This window comes from Phalangium opilio, unplaced genomic scaffold (genome assembly GCF_054372755.1).
Source record: "Phalangium opilio isolate 3A_F unplaced genomic scaffold, DU_Popi_V2 ptg000011l_1, whole genome shotgun sequence".
NCBI classification, from domain to species: domain Eukaryota; kingdom Metazoa; phylum Arthropoda; class Arachnida; order Opiliones; family Phalangiidae; genus Phalangium; species Phalangium opilio.
The window spans coordinates 3,816,638-3,835,278 of NW_028324147.1; the positions used below are offsets into that span (position 1 = coordinate 3,816,638).

General features: G+C 35.5%; 3 protein-coding genes across 7 annotated transcripts in view; 1 reads left to right on the forward strand and 2 right to left on the reverse strand.

The window, feature by feature from the left end:
- Positions 1 to 13,690, reverse strand: part of LOC149709910 (neprilysin-1-like) — a 27,414-nt gene extending 13,724 nt beyond the window's left edge. For 2 of the 4 annotated variants that reach the window (XM_089858159.1, XM_089858157.1), the window contains exon 1: positions 13,569 to 13,690. The gene's annotated coding sequence lies outside the window, so the exon portion shown is untranslated. Of the gene's footprint in view, positions 1 to 4,229; positions 4,756 to 13,568 lie in introns of those variants that run through there. The other 2 variants (XM_089858158.1, XM_089858156.1) reach the window with 1 other exon arrangement.
- Positions 6,269 to 13,757, forward strand: l(3)80Fg (dnaJ homolog subfamily C member 16 l(3)80Fg). Of its 2 annotated transcripts, none has more exons than XM_089858154.1 (11): positions 6,269 to 6,984; positions 7,073 to 7,139; positions 7,421 to 7,626; positions 7,708 to 7,841; positions 8,579 to 9,263; positions 9,822 to 9,990; positions 10,068 to 10,330; positions 10,414 to 10,491; positions 10,865 to 11,026; positions 11,129 to 11,339; positions 13,464 to 13,757. In XM_089858154.1, exons 1-11 carry the CDS (start codon positions 6,818 to 6,820, stop codon positions 13,710 to 13,712), a joined length of 2,391 nt encoding a protein of 796 aa, XP_089714280.1. In that variant the 5' UTR covers positions 6,269 to 6,817; the 3' UTR covers positions 13,713 to 13,757. The 2 variants fall into 2 exon arrangements, with proteins under 2 accessions (XP_089714280.1, XP_089714281.1); XM_089858155.1 differs by having other exon boundaries at positions 6,272 to 6,984; positions 10,414 to 10,470.
- A 1,020-nt stretch (positions 13,758 to 14,777) lies between these two features.
- Positions 14,778 to 18,356, reverse strand: myd (stromal cell derived factor mayday). Its single transcript, XM_089858164.1, has 5 exons — positions 17,695 to 18,356; positions 17,394 to 17,638; positions 17,116 to 17,305; positions 16,908 to 17,034; positions 14,778 to 16,229 (listed from the first exon to the last, which is right to left on the reverse strand). The coding sequence occupies exons 1-5, from the start codon at positions 18,108 to 18,110 to the stop codon at positions 16,053 to 16,055; spliced, it is 1,155 nt and encodes a 384-aa protein (XP_089714290.1). The 5' UTR covers positions 18,111 to 18,356; the 3' UTR covers positions 14,778 to 16,052.
- Positions 18,357 to 18,641: the final 285 nt, after the last annotated feature.

Sequence of the window (18,641 nt, forward strand, 5' to 3'; positions counted from 1 at the left end):
AGAATCCTTTTACCTCTGAATTTATAAGCGTAAGCTAGAGAAGAAACTAGCTAAGTAATTAAAGCGTGTTTTGAAAACCTCTCGCGACTTCATATATATCATCCCAAGCTCTTAACGTTAGAAATTTTCGTATCTGCTTAGCATTGTTGTATTTGATTCAGCCTTTGATAGAAAAATTTGCATTTTCACCGTTCTGCATTTTATGTACCTAGTCAAACGGGAGCCATTAAAAACACTATTCAGCTCTCAATGCAAATTTAAAAGAAAAATATATAGACTACAAGAAAAATTATGATCAACTAACATTAATATCTACGTGTGGGCATAATTTGAAAAAGACATTTTGATATCACATACTAAAGGGGTTTGAGATATTTCCCCGTTTCTTAACTTTAACTGCGCATGCGCTTCAGGTTTACCTGTAATTTGTTATTAGAGCATCTCCTGCTATGCATCATTCATGTTTGGAACTGAATTATAATTACTGAATCGAACCGAATACTACAAGCTTTTCAGTCTGTTGTTGTAGATAGCGGTTGAATTGCACACGTCACAAATGACTGGCAACACTTTTTCGCATACTATATATTGTACCAGCTAGATACGAGCTCGGAGCTGATAGCGAATCTCTTTATAACCCGTTCCTCACCACACTTGTTTTTCGTGTATCCGCTCGCCACAAACAGACATACATACCCACACACTAACAAGGCTCTCCGACCATTTCTATAACCTACTTTGAGATATAGTACAAAACTTCTTAGCGCTGAATAGTAAACTTTTCATAGTTTTTTTCTGGTCTCGTGGTTCGAATTCAATTGGGGATTGAATGGTGGAGCGTTTTTACAGAGTGCTGATTCAAATTTCGAACCACGAGGATTCAATTTTAAATACAGCGTTTTTTTATTCGAATGAAGAAGGGCCGGGTGATGTGATATTTTTTACACACACTCTCCCTCGGTATTTGACGGGATCAATAAACAAGAAAACAAGTTAAACAACAAGTAAGGTTTCATGGCAACTGAAAAACTGTTTTGATTTATAGGGATTTATGGTTAGGGTTAGGCGGATATTATTATTATTGTTGTTATAGTTGTTCCGTGCCCTAATTTTTTAATATAAAATTGTATTCCTTGACTCCGGAAGTCAATCAAATACGGAAGGGTCGGATATTTCCACCTGAGGAAACGGAAATCATACCTCAGTCCTTAAATCCGAAATCAGGCGAATAAAATTACCCTTTGTTTCGTTCAAAACTGTATAAAATCAGTGGTTTGAAATCAGTTATGAATCATTCCCAGTAATAATGTGATATTTCTCATAAATACTACAAAATTAGGCGAAATAACAACAAAAAATCACCCTATTATCTTTAAAATCTGTGTAAAATCATTGGTTTGAATTGAAATGCGAATAATTCCATGTTAAGGATTGAAAACGGAAGTAGTACTTCACATTATAGGCTTCGTACGACAAGTTTCCATCATAGGAAAGTTGTAAAAATGATTAGATTTCAGTTACGCTCGTAACCCTACGTTAAAAGGTGACAAAAATATCACCAAAAGATAAAAGGGGAAGCAAAGTGAAGGACCTATTGTGCTAAAAGAGGGAAATTCGTTACGTTAAATTAGATTTCCTGACATCTTTCTCTAGATAGATAGATAGACGTTTGACGTACTCGCGTTGATCGAAGGTCAAAGGGTATTTAGGGGTTACGCTAACACCAAAGTACCAACCAACGAACCAAAAGCAACTTTTCCCATCCTTTTCTATTTTTAGACCAGTTTCCGGAACAAGTTACCGCCGGTAAACCTACCCTATCTTTATGGCTAATGGTCCTAAACCAACAAAAAGGAGAAAAAAACTTAGGCCTACTCAAATCCCATCCATTTCTTTTATTTAAATCCGCATCTAAACTTTGAGCTTGCTAGTCCTAGTTTTGCTAAAAAAAATTGGAAGCAAATCACTACACTTTTTGATCAACTTCCGGAATATAAAGGAAGAAGTTTTGGGCAAAAAGAGAACCGCGCGGGAAAAGTTTTTATACGTATATACATAAGTTTGTGTTAGGTTTTTTTTGGCGGGATGTGGAAACGCATGCATTTATAGGCTATAAATTTTTAGGGCGCGAAACGAGATGCCGTCATAAAAAAGTAACGTGTATTTCCCATTCCCTAACGGAAATATTGTATCGACTTTATCCTTTGAAACTCTCAAAGCTCTGCTGAGGTTTAAGGAAAAAGATTTACGGTTTTCTAGACACGGATTTCGCCCCGTAAAAGATTGCTTTTCATTTTAGATTTACTCATGAATTTATCTAGCTTTAATATGAATATTAAATTTTTGCGGTTCAAACTGTTTAGTTCAATATTTTTTTCTTTGTAATTATTGAAGAAAATTCAATAGTCTATGAATAATAGGCCAAAAAAAGCGGGAGGGAAGAATGCATCCCCCATTCCACTTTAACAACTTGAGCAGAAAATGAGAAATCTGGGAGCACGGCAGTGCTCCCAGCCAAGTCGAGCACTGACATCCTTTTCTCGAAGCAACTCGTGGCACTTTTAAGCCCACTGTAACTTCGTGATGGGTACAGGTAAAAGTCTGAAATTTTGCTTGCCGCGAGGACTGTCAATCCTAGCTATAGTTTCCAAATTTCAAGTTCCTACCCTATATACTTTTCGATATATCGAAGGTGAAATTTACCTTATTTTGTCACTCACTCACTCACTCACCGATCATCAAAATTCTAAGGTACTTCTAGGGTAGATAGAAACTTAAAATTCAGGATTTAGTTTTAATTTATTTTATAAAGCACAGAAAAATTAAAACATCCCGAAATTTTTATAAAATTGTTCTTTAGTTCTTAATTTTAAAACTAGATGGCGCTGCCGTCTTTTCAACAGAAATAGTGTGTGTTCTTGATGAAAGGACGTAATGGTCCAAAGTTAACCGAAAGTTGTAACTGATGCTACTTTCTTATATTAGGATATCGCGTAACAATCTTTATTACATATTCTCTGCGGGTCGAAAGGGGTAATTCAGCGTAAATAAGGACAAACGTTAGCGATTATATTGGCAAACGAAGTACCACGAGAGGGTCTTGTTTTAATGTAACTACCGAGGGTCTACAAAAAGTAGAGCTCGGCATTTTCGATCAATTATCCACTTTATTTTATCTTTATCCATACCCGAAAATTATCCACAGAACTTACATGTTAAATCGTATTATAATCCACAAATTTGTTTACAAATAATCGGTTATCCACCAACTTGTGGATAATTGATCGAAAATGCCGAGCTCTAACAAAAAGAAGTGAGATCCTATGAAAAACATTAACATGTACAAAAATGGGCCAAGCCTCGCCTCGTGACCTCTCCGCCGTAAAACGTTCTGAGATCCCATGTAGAGCCAAGTCTGCCTTTTGTTCTCATTCAATCGCCAATTGAACAATTATGTTATAAATTAAGTCCTTTTCCTAATTAATAACCAATATTCTTTGACTCTATCATTATTATACATCTTTGTTCGTATCAAAAATATCGTGACTTGGCAAGAGCAGGTCATCCCCTTCGATTATTTTAAAATAGGCAACGATTTAGTGAATATCCCCTCGACTTCCTTTTAATATTACTTACCTGCGATTGCCAAGTCAGGATATTTTTGATACGAACAAAGATGTATAATAATGATAGAGTCAAAGAATATTGGTTATTAATTAGGAAAAGGACTTAATTTATAACATAATTGTTCAATTGGCGATTGAATGAGAACAAAAGGCAGACTTGGCTCTACATGGGATCTCAGAACGTTTTACGGCGGAGAGGTCACGAGGCGAGGCTTGGCCCATTTTTGTACATGTTAATGTTTTTCATAGGATTACAATATTCTTAATGAAGAATATTGTGCACACCATGAAATTTTACCCCTTTTAAAGTTGAAGTAGGTTGTGTAATACCAAAAGTCAACAGGGATACTTTTCGTACATGAAGTCCTATTGACTTTTGAACATAATACTTGTAAACCGCGAGTTAATTGTAATACAGACAAGTATGACCAACTTAACCATAATTTTAAAACTACTGAATAAAATAAACAACCGTTTTTCACAGCAATAAGCAGAAATATTTAACTTTTCTGTGCAAATTCAAATTCAGTTCACATTCGCGAACATCGCATGATCTACACCAACAATTAAATAACCAAACAAAAAAGTGTTATCCAAACATACCTTGGGGCGACACTGGGGTTTCCCCCTCGTTAGGGTCCTGTTTTTCCAGTTTCGGGTGTATTTGTTAGGGTCAAAACCTTGCAAAGTTTACTGTCCAAGCATAATTTCAAAAGTCCAAAACTACAGTTATGATTGGGATGGAGGACAAAACACGCGTGTGCGCTCTCGACCAAGAGTTACTCTCAAATAGAAGTATGACAAGCGGTGGAAGAAGCCTCGCTTTTCGCGCGCAAATCGGAGGAGAGACTATTGGAGGATGAGGCAAAAATGTGTAGCCGAATCTTGAACCTCCCTCGCTGCTCTATCTCGTGCAGTTTACTTTTCCCGCCTTTTTCCAGGGTTCTCTTCTAACGCGTTTTTATGTTTTTTTCCCCGCCAATTGCAATATATCTTTTTACCTTTCGGGCTTCAGCAGCAGGTGGACAAAATTGGTAAACTTTATAGACCGTTTTCGATATATGGTAGGCCAAAATTCAAGCGTAGCTTTGGGTTTGCTTTGCACTGGGTGTCATTTCAAGTGAGAAAACTGTCCAATAGTTATAGAATAAACAAGCTCGGTATTTTCATAAAAGTCGTCGGTTCAAGTTTGTAATATCAGAGCCTAAAGGTCGCGATACCGAGGCGGCTTTAGTGCTGGCTTAGATAAGAATTGATACCCATAACTTTGAAGTGAAGGATCTCAACTCAAAATGGATTCTCTTATTGATACCATAAGTTTATAAGATATGTTCACCATAAGTTTGTCTCTGGTAACTTAGAAACTGGAGCTTGTCATGAAGTGAATGAGGTAGGTCATAGATTCGAGGTAAAGCGAGGGAGGCCTGGTGAGGCGCTGCTGTCAAATTTGGGCTTAGTAATGCAGACTAAATAGGACCTAGATGGAACTTGGTCCTGCAAAATTAACCACCGAGTGTAGGACTTCAATTCTCGCTTATCGTTCTCGAACTAGCTCGAGCTGTAAGTCTCTAGCATTACGAAGTATAGGAAGTGTCATACTTATGGAACATGTCTCATAAACTTATGTCGCTACTCTAGGTTAATTAATTTGAACTTTGGGTTTATTAGAGATAGATTCGGGGATATCCTTTGAGTATGTGATAGCCGTATTTCTTCCCTTTCCAATGATACTAAATACTTGAGGTTCTGTTAAACAGGGCTAGAAAAAAACCCAAACCTCATTTTCCTATTGCCACTTTCACTTTTGAGTGTCTGCAGACCTTCAGGTTTCCCAGGCCAACTTATCTCTATTTTCTTCCACTAAAGACATTATGTAACTTTACATAGACGTCAACAAAATAAGGTTTACTTCAGGATACAGACTTCTGTTAATATATTCAAGCCCAAATTGTAGACATTTTCTAATTTGACACGGCTAGCGATTAAAATATAGGCGAGATATATGTAAGGCTCTGCCCTGGTGGGATAGAGCAGAGAGGCGCGGTTCTCAAAATCATCTAGTTTCCCCCTAATTACGTTCCGAGCTAATTTTACTAACCATCCGAAGCGGGAGCTCGGATGCAGACTCGAAGCTGCTCTGGAGTAGAGTAGAGTAGAGTAGAGCTGTTGCAGCGTCTAGGACGCTCTACAGTACTCTTACCTTTTGATTTATTTCCTCTAACGGTGTTTTGAACCTTCGCTCCGATATTAAAGTGAAATCGATTTCTCATCAGCATAGAGCCTACCTTTCTCCTCTCTCTCTCTCTCACACACACTCTCCTAAATCTACTTAGTTTCGTATAGCGGTTCGTTATTAAGTTTAGCCACTGTTAAGCCTATTTAGCTTAAAAGCTCATCTTCTTACATAAATCATTTTCCCTAGATTTATAATTTCGCTAGACGATTTTAGAAAATTAAAGCCATTATAATGCGTTCACATCACCCCAACCTCGTCTAGAGTTGCTTAGAAACGAATTAAAATATTTAACTTTGAATTAAGTTAATTATAATTAGAATTAAACTATTATAAAACGCTTGAAAGTACATAGTATATTTTGGCGACTGTATAAATCTGGGTTAGGCTTTCCCGCGAACACCGGTGTCCAATGATAAGCCAACTTCAACTTTTGCAGGGGCACGGGAGTTTAGGCCTATTTTTATAGATCTAACTGAAACACGTTATTAAGACTAGTTAATAGAAAAATATCATTGTTTATATATTTTAATGTGTCTTAGGGATATTTTAAACTAATTATTTAATAGAATTTCACTGCTATTAGTCCCAAAGGTTATCGTTAGATGTCCAAAGTTAGTTTTTCTCTGGCAAATTCCATTTCGATCTATAAACGAAAGCTAGCTAGAAGTTGGATCTATACTTCTCGGAAGCGGTTGGGAAAACCCTTTTAAGGTCGAAAACGAATGATATTACAATGAAAACCGACCATAATTAACTTTAATTATCATTAGTTTAACTAGATAAGTCCATTTTTGTTCATTTATATTATGTTTTTCATGGGAAAATGAAAATGTAGGAAGAGCTTAGTTACGATTGCCACTAGCTGTCTAAATTGAATGATTTTGTAAAGAACCCTCGCGTTATTTCGCGTCCCGACCTAATTTTCTTCGGATTTTGTCTTAATTTGAAGTCAAAAATGTACTCTAAATCAGATTCAATTAAGCTATGCTACTTTATATTCGGTATTTTGCTTTCATTGGCTAATATAATCGAATCTCTGGATCCATACGAAACCCTGGGTGTCAATAGAAAAGCACCTCCGCCGGAGATCAAGCAAGCTTATAAGCGATTGGCCAAAAAATGGTAATATTCTCGATATTTAAAACCTATAATTCCATCGTAATCTTAAGAGGAATTAAATTAAAATGACGAGAATTAATTATCTTTACAGGCATCCTGATAAAAACAAGGATCCAGAGGCAGAGAATAACTTTATAGACATAAACAAGGCTTATGATGTAAGTTAAATTATTAATTTAGATTATAAATAAAAGTGGGGCACCAAAAACGTACGTACACGTAGGTAGGGGAAGCCTACTTCCGGGGTTTTCAAACTCCATATTAAACCAATGAGCCCCTGTAGAAGTGTTTCACCCTCAATACAGACTTTTGTCCAGGGGCGGAAATATTTAAATTTTAAAAATGCCGGCGAATTCCCATCAAGTTTTTTTTTTATAATTTTACAAAAAAATTGGGCTGAATTTACAACAATTTTGGGCACAATTTGCATAAATTTTAGATTCTAATGGACCCAGAACGGAAAGAACTTTATGACCGATATGGTCAAACTGAAGATACACCCAATTTCCGTCAAAAACCCGACTACAGTCAATACAACCGCTATGAATTCGATCCATTTGACTCCGTTTTTAACAAAGGGGGATACCGATTTCAATTCAATTTTAATCAGGGTTCGGTATACCATCGAAACACTATAACAACTAAGTAAATACGTCAACATATTGATAGAAAAAACGTCCGTAGTACAATTTTTGACGTAAACATATATATTTTAAAACAATTAAGGGCTTACGAAAACAACGTGATACCTAACAGCGCTAATAAGCCTTACTTAATCATGTTTTACGGGGATCTATGTTTTCCTTGCCTTCATGTTGAACCAGTTTGGCAAAAGGTTATTCAAGAACTTGAACCCTTAGGTACTTGTAAAGATCCCTAAAGGTGTAATTCATAAAGGTCAGACGCAACGCAATTTAGTACAGGCGAAGGCGGCAGGGAGTCGTGCGCAAACGTCTACCTTTTGCGCACGACGCCCTGCCGCCTTCGCCTGTACTAAATTGCGTTGCGTCTGACCTTTATGAATTACACCTTTAGTGCTTTAAAGGGACTGTAAAGAAGGCATCGGCGGGTGGGTAAAAATTATTTGAAATACGTCAGAGGCACGTGACCAAGGAGAGGCGTGGTTCAAAGAAGCTTAGTTCGTTTTATTTCGAAAACCACCACTTCATGGAATTAGCCTTATTCCTGATCAGCGCCATCTACCCATAGCGGTGACTTTGAGAACTACTGTAAGCGGCAAGCCAATCAGATGTCGCTAAAATCTGGTGACGTCATTTTTGGTAAGACCCGAGAGTGCCAGTCAGTGACGTCACCAGATTTTAGCGACATCTGATTGGCTTGCCGCTTACAGTAGTTCTCAAAGTCGCCGCTATGGGTAGGTGGCGCTGATCAGGAATAAGGCTAATTGGCGCTGCAATCTCGCGAAAAACAAGGACTAGATGTCCAGTTCCACTCCATGAGGAGCCTTTGTATCTTGGCATCACGTGATGTCTGTGACGTATTTCAAATAATTTTTACCCACCCGCCGATGCCTTCTTTGCAGTCCCTTTAAGGGTTAAAGGTTTAACTAACCAGACTCCTCGCACATTATTTTTAGGGATGGCTTTCGCGTGTATTCACTCGCAACACGAAGCCGGTTTAACTAGAAAAATTGGAGTCAACGGATTGCCTTATCTAATCGGTGTAATAGACGGCCAAGTCATACATTTCAAAGAGAGTCAATTTAGTTTGGCCAAAATTGTCGAATTCGCTCGTAACTTATTCCCTTACAGAACTATAACCCGCGTTGATGAAACTACGGTAGACGAGTTCTTAAATGGCTGGTCCGATAATCGCGTACGAGTTTTACTTTTTAGCAAATCCGAGGTTTTGAAACTAAGATACCTTTTGGTCGCGTATCGTTTTATAATGAGAGCGGCATTCGCTCACATTCAAATAAGTCTCCCTATGACAAAGAGCATACAAAGACGCTACAACGTTAACCCCAATATGGAAAGCTTATTAATTTTTAACGAAAACTCTACGGCACCTATCGCTACCTTATCTATGAGGGAATTGGTTCCTCAAACTATGGTGGACGTTTTAGAAGCCAATAAGTTTCTACTACTACCCCGTTTGTCTTCCCAACAAATGTTCGATACACTATGTCCACCCGATACTGGCCGTCCTCGTAAAAGACTTTGCGTCGTACTTGTAACGCAAAATACCAAAGCTCACGATCTTCATCGAGCTTCGTTAAGGGATTTTATACGAGAAGGAGATTTTTCAAAAGAAAAAATAAGGTTTTAAATGTTTTATGGGGTTTTTGCGTCTTCCAACATAAGATATGTTCCATAAGTGTGTCACTCATTAATGAGAGCTTGTCATGAAGTGACGTAGGTCATAGATTCTCGTAAAGCGACGCCTAGTGAGGCCCTGTCAAAGGCTTAGTACAGACTAAAGAGGATGATGGACTGCAAAACCGAGTGTAGTCAATAAGCCTTATTCCTGATCAGCGCCATCTACCCATAGCGGTGACTTTGAGAACTACTGTAATCGGCAAGCCAATCAGATGTCGCTAAAATCTGGTGCCGTCATTTTTGGTAAGACTCGAGAGTGCCAGTCAGTGACGTCACCAGAATTTAGCGACATCTGATTGGCTTGCCGCTTACAGTAGTTCTCAAAGTCACCGCAATGGGTAGATGGCGCTGATCAGGAATAAGGCTAATTCTCACGTCGTTCTTGAACTAGCTCTCATTAAGCCTCTAACATTACGAAGTATGGGTAGTGACATACTTATGGAATATATCTTATAAACTTATGAAGTTACGCATTAACGTTTAACAACTTAATTCATTCAGATTCATGTTCCTGTACCAAGAAAAACAGAAGGAGTTTGTGAAAGCTTTATCTAGCGGTGAAGGTTCACCTTCAAACCCTATTTTGCATATTGTAGTTTTATGGAGGAAAGAAATGGATAGAGTTCGTTATCAATGGCTTGACTCTCCTTGGCTCATTGACGCCGATGAAGTAATCTTACCATCAATTACCCAAAGTTACTAACTAGGCTACACAACTAACGTGGCGATTCCTGTTTCTAAATACAGCAGGTGAACTCTTCGAAACAGGAATTAGAGGACACGCTGAATATTTTAGATCAAACGACGGAATATTTGCCTTTCTCGGCTAAAGTATCGACATTAACGGACGAATACGCTCACGGATTATTTCGTAGAATAGTAAACCGCCTGGTATTGATGGGAGACGTCTTACGACAGAATATTACCCGGCAAGAACTCTTGCCCGCCTTGTCTGTACTGCTTTCGGTCGGGTTTATCATTCTAGTTGGCTATTTAATGTCGTATTTGGTGTAAGTATCTCTCCCATCCATCGTGTTATAAATTAATTAATTAAGTTATCCCCTAATTAACTAACGAAGAGTTTAATTAACAGACAATTAGAAGAGCAGAGTATCCAGGAAAAATATCGTCGGGAAGGCAAACAACCTCCGTACGTTAATGGCAAGCCAAAGTAGGCATTCTAAATGTCTTCTTTGTCTTATACTGAGTGTTATAATCAATAGACGAATATATCTCGGAAGGAATTAGCCTTATTCCTGATCAGCGCCATCTACCCATAGCGGTGACTTTGAGAACTACTGTAAGCGGCAAGCCAATCAGATGTCGCTAAAATCTGGTGACGTCATTTTTGGTAAGACCCCCCCCCCCCCGAGAGTGCCAGTTAGTGACGTCACCAGATTTTAGCGACATCTGATTGGCTTGCCGCTTACAGTAGTTCTCAAAGTCGCCGCTATGGGTAGGTGGCGCTGATCAGGAATAAGGCTAATTAAGCTATTCTAATTATATTCTCCGGTTTTCTTTCTAAATCTTTTAATTAAAAATAGACCGGATTGCAAATTAAACATTCACGAATTACGCGGAGAGACCTACAATGGTTTAGTACGTCTCTTAAAACCAGGATGTCGAACCATTATACTTTTAGTGGATGCCGAATCAAAGCCGAAACTATTTACGAAGTTTTACAAATGCGTACATCCATACAGAAAGTAATTAAACTAATTTAATTACGTAACGTTTTATGAAATTACGGGATAACAATTAATTACTAAAGTCCGGTTGTTTTGTTTTGTTTTGTATGTTTGGTACAGGAACAAAACTTTAATGTTCGCTTTTCTGATGGTGGAAAAGAATTTGGAATGGTACAGAAGATTGTTACAACAAACACTGGGTGAAGATCGAGAGTTGAATATAAACCCTAAAAATTGTATTGGAACCGTACTTTCACTCAATGGTCATAGGAAATACTTTTGCGTTTATCACGCCAAACACGCGGAACCGGGACGTGGTTTTAATATAAAAGTAAATTCACTTTTTTGGGGTTTTTTAGGGTTTTACTGCTTGGGGTTTATGGATCGAGTTCTTTTAACTTGATTTCTTGGGGTTTATGGGGGTTTTAATTGGATTTCTCGGGGTTTATGGTGTTTTTAATTGGATTTCTCGGGGTTTACCACGTTTTTAATGGGATTTCTCGGGGTTTACGGCGTTTTTAATTGGATTTCTCGGGGTTTACGGCGTTTTTAATTGGATTTCTCGGGGTTTATGGCGTTTTTAATTGGATTTCTCGGGGTTTACGGCGTTTTCAATTGGATTTCTCGGGGTTTACGGCGTTTTTAATTGGATTTCTCGGGGTTTACGGCGTTTTTAATTGGATTTCTCGGGGTTTACGGCGTTTTTAGTTGGATTTCTCGGGGTTTATGGCGTTTTTAATTGGATTTCTCGGTGTTTACTGCGTTTTTAATTGGATTTCTCGGGGTTTATGGCGTTTTTAATTGGATTTCTCGGGGTTTACGTCGTTTTTAATTGGATTTCTCGGTGTTTACCACGTTTTTTTAATTGATTTTCTCAGGGTTTATGGCGTTTTTGTTGTACTTCTCGGGGTTTACGGCGTTTTTAATTGTACTTCTCGGGGTTTACGGCGTTTTTAATTGGATTTCTCGGTGTTTACCACGTTTTTTTAATTGATTTTCTCGGGGTTTACGGCGTTTTTAATTGGATTTCTCGGGCTTTACGGCGTTTTTAATTGGATTTCTCGGGCTTTACGGCGTTTTTAACTGGACTTCTCGGGGTTTACGGCGTTTTTAACTGGACTTCTCGGGGTTTACGGCGTTTTTAATTGGAATTCTCGGGGTTTATGGCGTTTTTAATTGGAATTCTCGGGGTTTACGTCGTTTTTAATTGGATTTCTCGGTGTTTACCACGTTTTTTTAATTGATTTTCTCAGGGTTTATGGCGTTTTTGTTGTACTTCTCGGGGTTTACGGCGTTTTTAATTGTACTTCTCGGGGTTTACGGCGTTTTTAATTGGATTTCTCGGTGTTTACCACGTTTTTTTAATTGATTTTCTCGGGGTTTACGGCGTTTTTAATTGGATTTCTCGGGCTTTACGGCGTTTTTAATTGGATTTCTCGGGCTTTACGGCGTTTTTAACTGGACTTCTCGGGGTTTACGGCGTTTTTAACTGGACTTCTCGGGGTTTACGGCGTTTTTAATTGGAATTCTCGGGGTTTATGGCGTTTTTAATTGGATTTCTCGGGGTTTACGTCGTTTTTAATTGGATTTCTCGGTGTTTACCACGTTTTTTTAATTGATTTTCTCAGGGTTTATGGCGTTTTTGTTGTACTTCTCGGGGTTTACGGCGTTTTTAATTGTACTTCTCGGGGTTTACGGCGTTTTTAATTGGATTTCTCGGTGTTTACCACGTTTTTTTAATTGATTTTCTCGGGGTTTACGGCGTTTTTAATTGGATTTCTCGGGCTTTACGGCGTTTTTAATTGGATTTCTCGGGCTTTACGGCGTTTTTAACTGGACTTCTCGGGGTTTACGGCGTTTTTAACTGGACTTCTCGGGGTTTACGGCGTTTTTAATTGGAATTCTCGGGGTTTATGGCGTTTTTAATTGGATTTCTCGGGGTTTACGTCGTTTTTAATTGGATTTCTCGGTGTTTACCACGTTTTTTTAATTGATTTTCTCAGGGTTTATGGCGTTTTTGTTGTACTTCTCGGGGTTTACGGCGTTTTTAATTGTACTTCTCGGGGTTTACGGCGTTTTTAATTGGATTTCTCGGTGTTTACCACGTTTTTTTAATTGATTTTCTCGGGGTTTACGGCGTTTTTAATTGGATTTCTCGGGCTTTACGGCGTTTTTAATTGGATTTCTCGGGCTTTACGGCGTTTTTAACTGGACTTCTCGGGGTTTACGGCGTTTTTAACTGGACTTCTCGGGGTTTACGGCGTTTTTAATTGGAATTCTCGGGGTTTATGGCGTTTTTAATTGGAATTCTCGGGGTTTACGTCGTTTTTAATTGGATTTCTCGGGGTTTACGGCGTTTTTAATTGGATTACTCGGGGTCTATGGCGTTCTTTTAACTTTACTTTTTGGGCTTTATGGGGTACTTTTAACTTTACTCGTCCCAATTACATTTCAGGGTAAAACTACTACAGGGACAACTAGCACCACAACAAACGGCGGTGAGTTCATTGGTATGAACGACAGTAGCGAATCTGAAACTAGCGATATAGAAGCGGGTTACCTGATTCGAGATGACGATGACTCCTTGGGAAGCGTTTTATTTGAAGAACACTTATTAGACGGCTTATCAAATTGGCTCGATCGTCTTTTTGAAGGATCCACTCAAAGATACTATATTCAATATTGGCCTGAGAATATGAAATGAACAATAAACTCTTTTAAAAATATCCCCATTGTTAAAAAAATTAAACGATTAAAAAATATAGTAATTATCACATACTTTTTAATTAATTAATCATTAACAAATTCTAAAAAATTACCCATATTTAATGGGAATAATTTAAAATTGGTTACTTACAAATTACAATTAGTAAATCAATTAAAATAATAATTCTAAAAAAAAAACCCTTTAAATTTTTTTTAGATTTATTATTTAATTAAAAAATAAAATAAAATAAAAATATAAAATTTATCCCAATTAAATTAAAAAAATAAATCAACCTCCATAAAATTAAATTAGTAATTAAAAATTTAAAAAAATAAATTTGAATTTGAATTTGAAGGCTGCTACCTCCATTTCCGTTAATTTTAAATAATTAATAATATTTACAAAGTTATATTTAAACTTTAATATTTAAATTAATTAAATTAATTAAAAATAAACCACAAATTTGACTTTGTTTTGTTGGAAGCTACGATCGTTATATATTAATTAATTAATTATTCCCTTCATTATTTATATTATTAATATTCAATTGTAAATTTACATCTCGTTCATTGCGTGTTTTATTTTGCGTTGTTTTTAATATTTTAATATTAATTAATTAATTAATTTAATTTAATTCTCTATTCCCTAAAAATTAATTTTTACGTACAATTTTTACCGAAATTAATTAAAATTAAAAACTAATCAAAAAAAAATATAATATAATATTATGAAGTTCTAGTCAAATATTTAGGCGTGTTAATTATTAATCATTAAATTAGAAATTAATATTGAATTAAGACTTTTTTAAACTGCGATGATAAAATTGTAAAAACAAGTCACTATTGTTTATGAAGTAAAAAAAAAAAAAAACCCCATAATAAAATGGAATTTTTCGCAATAAAAAGCTCTCTACTTAATACTGACTCTTTAGCAATTAAATTTGTGACTTATTTAATTGCCCATTTAATCTAATTTTATTTAATTTTATTTTAGGAATATTAATTTTTTAAACTAAGTGCACTTTAGAAATTTGCTTCATGATTTTGAGTATTTTTTAATTGATTTTTCCCTTTTCTTTAAAGATAATAGAACCTTAGGACCTATCTCGGAAGCCTTAGTCTTAGTGTGACGTCACCCATGATATTTTCCCATAGATTACCAAAGCGGTACCAAAATGGCTGCCCACTGCCAAAGCTAATCCCTGACGTCACAACTGACATAGTTCTATAATATAAAGAATTACAGCCCCCCCCCCCCGTCAACCCGGTAGAAAAAAATTGAAGTAGAACCTTTAGGAATGACCCCCGAAACAAACCGACTCACTAGCAGGGTCGGAAATAAGAAAAATTTCTTATAGGGAGATAGAGTTAAGTCCCTGGAGGTGGGGTTTTGAAGTATAACCTTTAGGAATGACCCCACAACAAATGACTCTCTAGCAGGGTCGGAAATAAGAAAAATTTCTTATAGGACGTGTCCACTGCAGACTTAGAAATAAGGATAATTTTTAAACTAGTCCTTGGGACCAGTGACCCCTTTAGTGTCCTAAATAATAAACTGGTCTCTGAAGTGGTCCCAGCCTTTGTTGTCCTATAGATTTGCAATTAATAAACTGGTCCCGAGGACCAGTAACCCCCACTTTTTGAATTAAAAAACTAGTCCAAGCAATTAATAAACTGGTTTTTGGACCAGTGGACGCGTGCTATTTCTAAGTCTGGTCCACTGGAGTGTGAATGAAAAAATAATACTACTAGAGCTATCTCGGAAGCCTTAGTGTGACGTCACCCATGCTATTTTCCCATAGAACCAAAGCGGTACCAACCATGGCCGCCCACTGCCAAAGCTAAGCCAGTGACGTTTTACCTAGGCACTGACGTCATAACTGAGATAGCTCTATTTAGTGTAAGCTATCAAACTGCGGAAACATTTATTGGTCAAAATGTCCAGTGACCCATTTTGTTTTGAAAAAAAATTATGGGACATTTTGAAATTTCATTTTACAAAGTCCATTCATTGTCCAGCTCTTATTTCCAGCCCTGCTCTTAAGCGCCAAAAATATGAAGCTCAGCCTCATAGTGGGAAATTTTTAAAACTAGAACCTTTAGGAATGACCCCCATAACAAACCATTCACTAGCGCCAAAAATATCAAGAGTTGAAGGCCCTGGTGGGGAATTTTTGAACTATAACCTTTAAGAGTTCTATTTCCTTTAAATAAAGGGGATTAGAATTCCCTTTAAAATTAAATTAATTTACATAAATTTAAAATTGCCGATTTCGTTTTACAATATTAGAAGCACCACTGTTTTTATCAACATCTTACCAATAGGCATATACTTTTTTTAAAATTCATCGTGAAAACTCCTGGCTGTGTCCACCATCTTGCTGCCCAAGAAGACATCCTTTTTTTCCAATATTTCTTTCAAGGACAACAATCCATCTCCATTTAAATCAGCCAAATGTATCAAGTCCCGAGCTTCTTTTCTGGCTAGAATCGGATTTTCAGGATCATTGTACATCTAATAGAAAAAAAATTAATTAAATTCTTAATTAAATTAATTAAATTCTTAATTAAATTCTTAATTAAATTAATTAAATTCTTAATTAAATTAATTAAATTCTTAATTAAATTAATTAAATTCTTAATTAAATTAATTAAATTCTTAATTAAATTAATTAAATTCCTAATTAAATTAATTAAATTCCTAATTAAATTAATTAAATTCCTAATTAAATTAATTAAATTCCTAATTAAATTAATTAAATTCCTAATTAAATTAATTAAATTCCTAATTAAATTAATTAAATTCTTAATTAAATTAATTAAATTCTTAATTAAATTCTTAATTAAATTAATTAAATTCTTAATTAAATTAATTAAATTCTTAATTAAATTAATTAAATTCTTAATTAAATTAATTAAATTCTTAATTAAATTAATTAAATTCTTAATTAAATTAATTAAATTCTTAATTAAATTAATTAAATTCTTAATTAAATTAATTAAATTCTTAATTAAATTAATTAAATTCTTAATTAAATTAATTAAATTCTTAATTAAATTAATTAAATTCTTAATTAAATTAATTAAATTCTTAATTAAATTAATTAAATTCTTAATTAAATTCTTAATTAAATTAATTAAATTCTTAATTAATTAAATTAATTACCGGGGCGGGTTTAAATTAAATACTTACTAAGAGTTCTTGTCTCGTCACTTTTTGATCCTTATCCATATCAATAACGTCCCGGAATTCCTGGATTCTTTCTTGTTTCCAATTTTTGTTAGTCGAACTTTCATCATCGGGAGATTTATTGGCAAACCTATAAGTTTTAATTATTTAAAATTAAAAAACTTAATTACTTTAAATTATTTTAAAAAATAATTGTCTTAGAAGAACTAACTCAGATTCTGAAAGTTCCTCGTCTCCATCAGTGTCTAACGAATTAATAATATCATTAACCATATTAAGTAAAGAGACATGGCTATGTTCCGGATGACGGAACGATAAAAACTCGTCTATATTTAAAGCTTCCGGATCGGAATTAGCAGCTTCAGACCAAGCCGCTTTGTCAAGAAGGATTTTTTCCTTTGCTAATTAAATTAAATTAAATTTTGTAGTTTAGTAATTAAATTAAATTAAGTTTAATTAATTAGAATATGACTTCGATCCCGAGCTCACTTTTTCTATCAAGTGTTTTATGATCTTTTTCGTGTTTTTTAGCGTATTTTTCACCTAAACCTTGCTCAATTAGGAAGTTTATGTGATATTCATCCCAACTAACTCTGCCGTCATGATTTTTATCCAGAGCAGTAAAGAGTAGAAAATTTTCTTTAACAGCTTGTTGAAAATGGTCCCTAACTTTTGCCGCTATCCAACTTTCTAATTCCTTATGGCCTAGTAAACCGTCACTATCCAAATCAGCCCTATGAAACGCAAAGATTATCATGAGCTATTCTGAAATATGTCCAATAAGACATACTTGCTAAATATATTGCTTAATAAGACTTCGTCTTTATCAGCCTCGTTAGTAATTGAACTACTTCCAAGTATCACTTCTTTTCTAAAGCTACGATTTAAGTGACCATCTCTTTCCATTCTAACTGCTCCCAGATGATCAGGAGGTTTTAATAAATCCGGTAAAATTTTACCGGAAAATATTGTCAAAGTGACATTCTTCAATTCAATATTATTGTTTTTATTAGTATCTAACTTCCCTAACACACCACTATCATTTGCTGTCAAGTTTACACTGTGATTTAAAACTGAACGAATGTTTAATGGTAAGGAATTAACTGTTAATACTTTAAGGAAGAAAATTAAGGCTAACGAAAATGGAATTTCGAAAATATACATATCCAGGAAATAATTACTTCCTAGTTTTAAATTAAGTTTCATTATGGACCAAAACGGAATAGATATCCCTAACAAACACGTGACTAACCCTTTTTAATTGTGAATTTAATAAATTTGCTTTGTCACTAAACCTTCTGTGTAACCTTCATAAATTATTTACGATTTTATTAACTCATTATGACGTTAATTTGGACAACTATTTAATTACTCTAATTTTACTTGAAAATGAGGCCAACATCTCGAAGCGAAGGCTTAAAAGTTGCACCTCTGACGTGAAAAGTCACGTGATCACATCACGCGCAGCCGCAGATACGAAGATTCTACTTCAACAGCCAATCACCGTTCACGTATCAATCTTACCCATTGTCTGAAAAATTCCGCGAATTTCAAATCTACAATAAACAACGATGCTAAGCCTAAAATATAAGCCTCGGCTTTAAAAATGACAAAAACGCAGTGATTATTTTATCATTGCCTAAAATATAAGCCTCGGCTTTAAAAATGACAAAAGCCGATTATTTTATCATTGCCTAAAATATAAGCCTCGGCTTTAAAAATGACAAAAAAAAAACC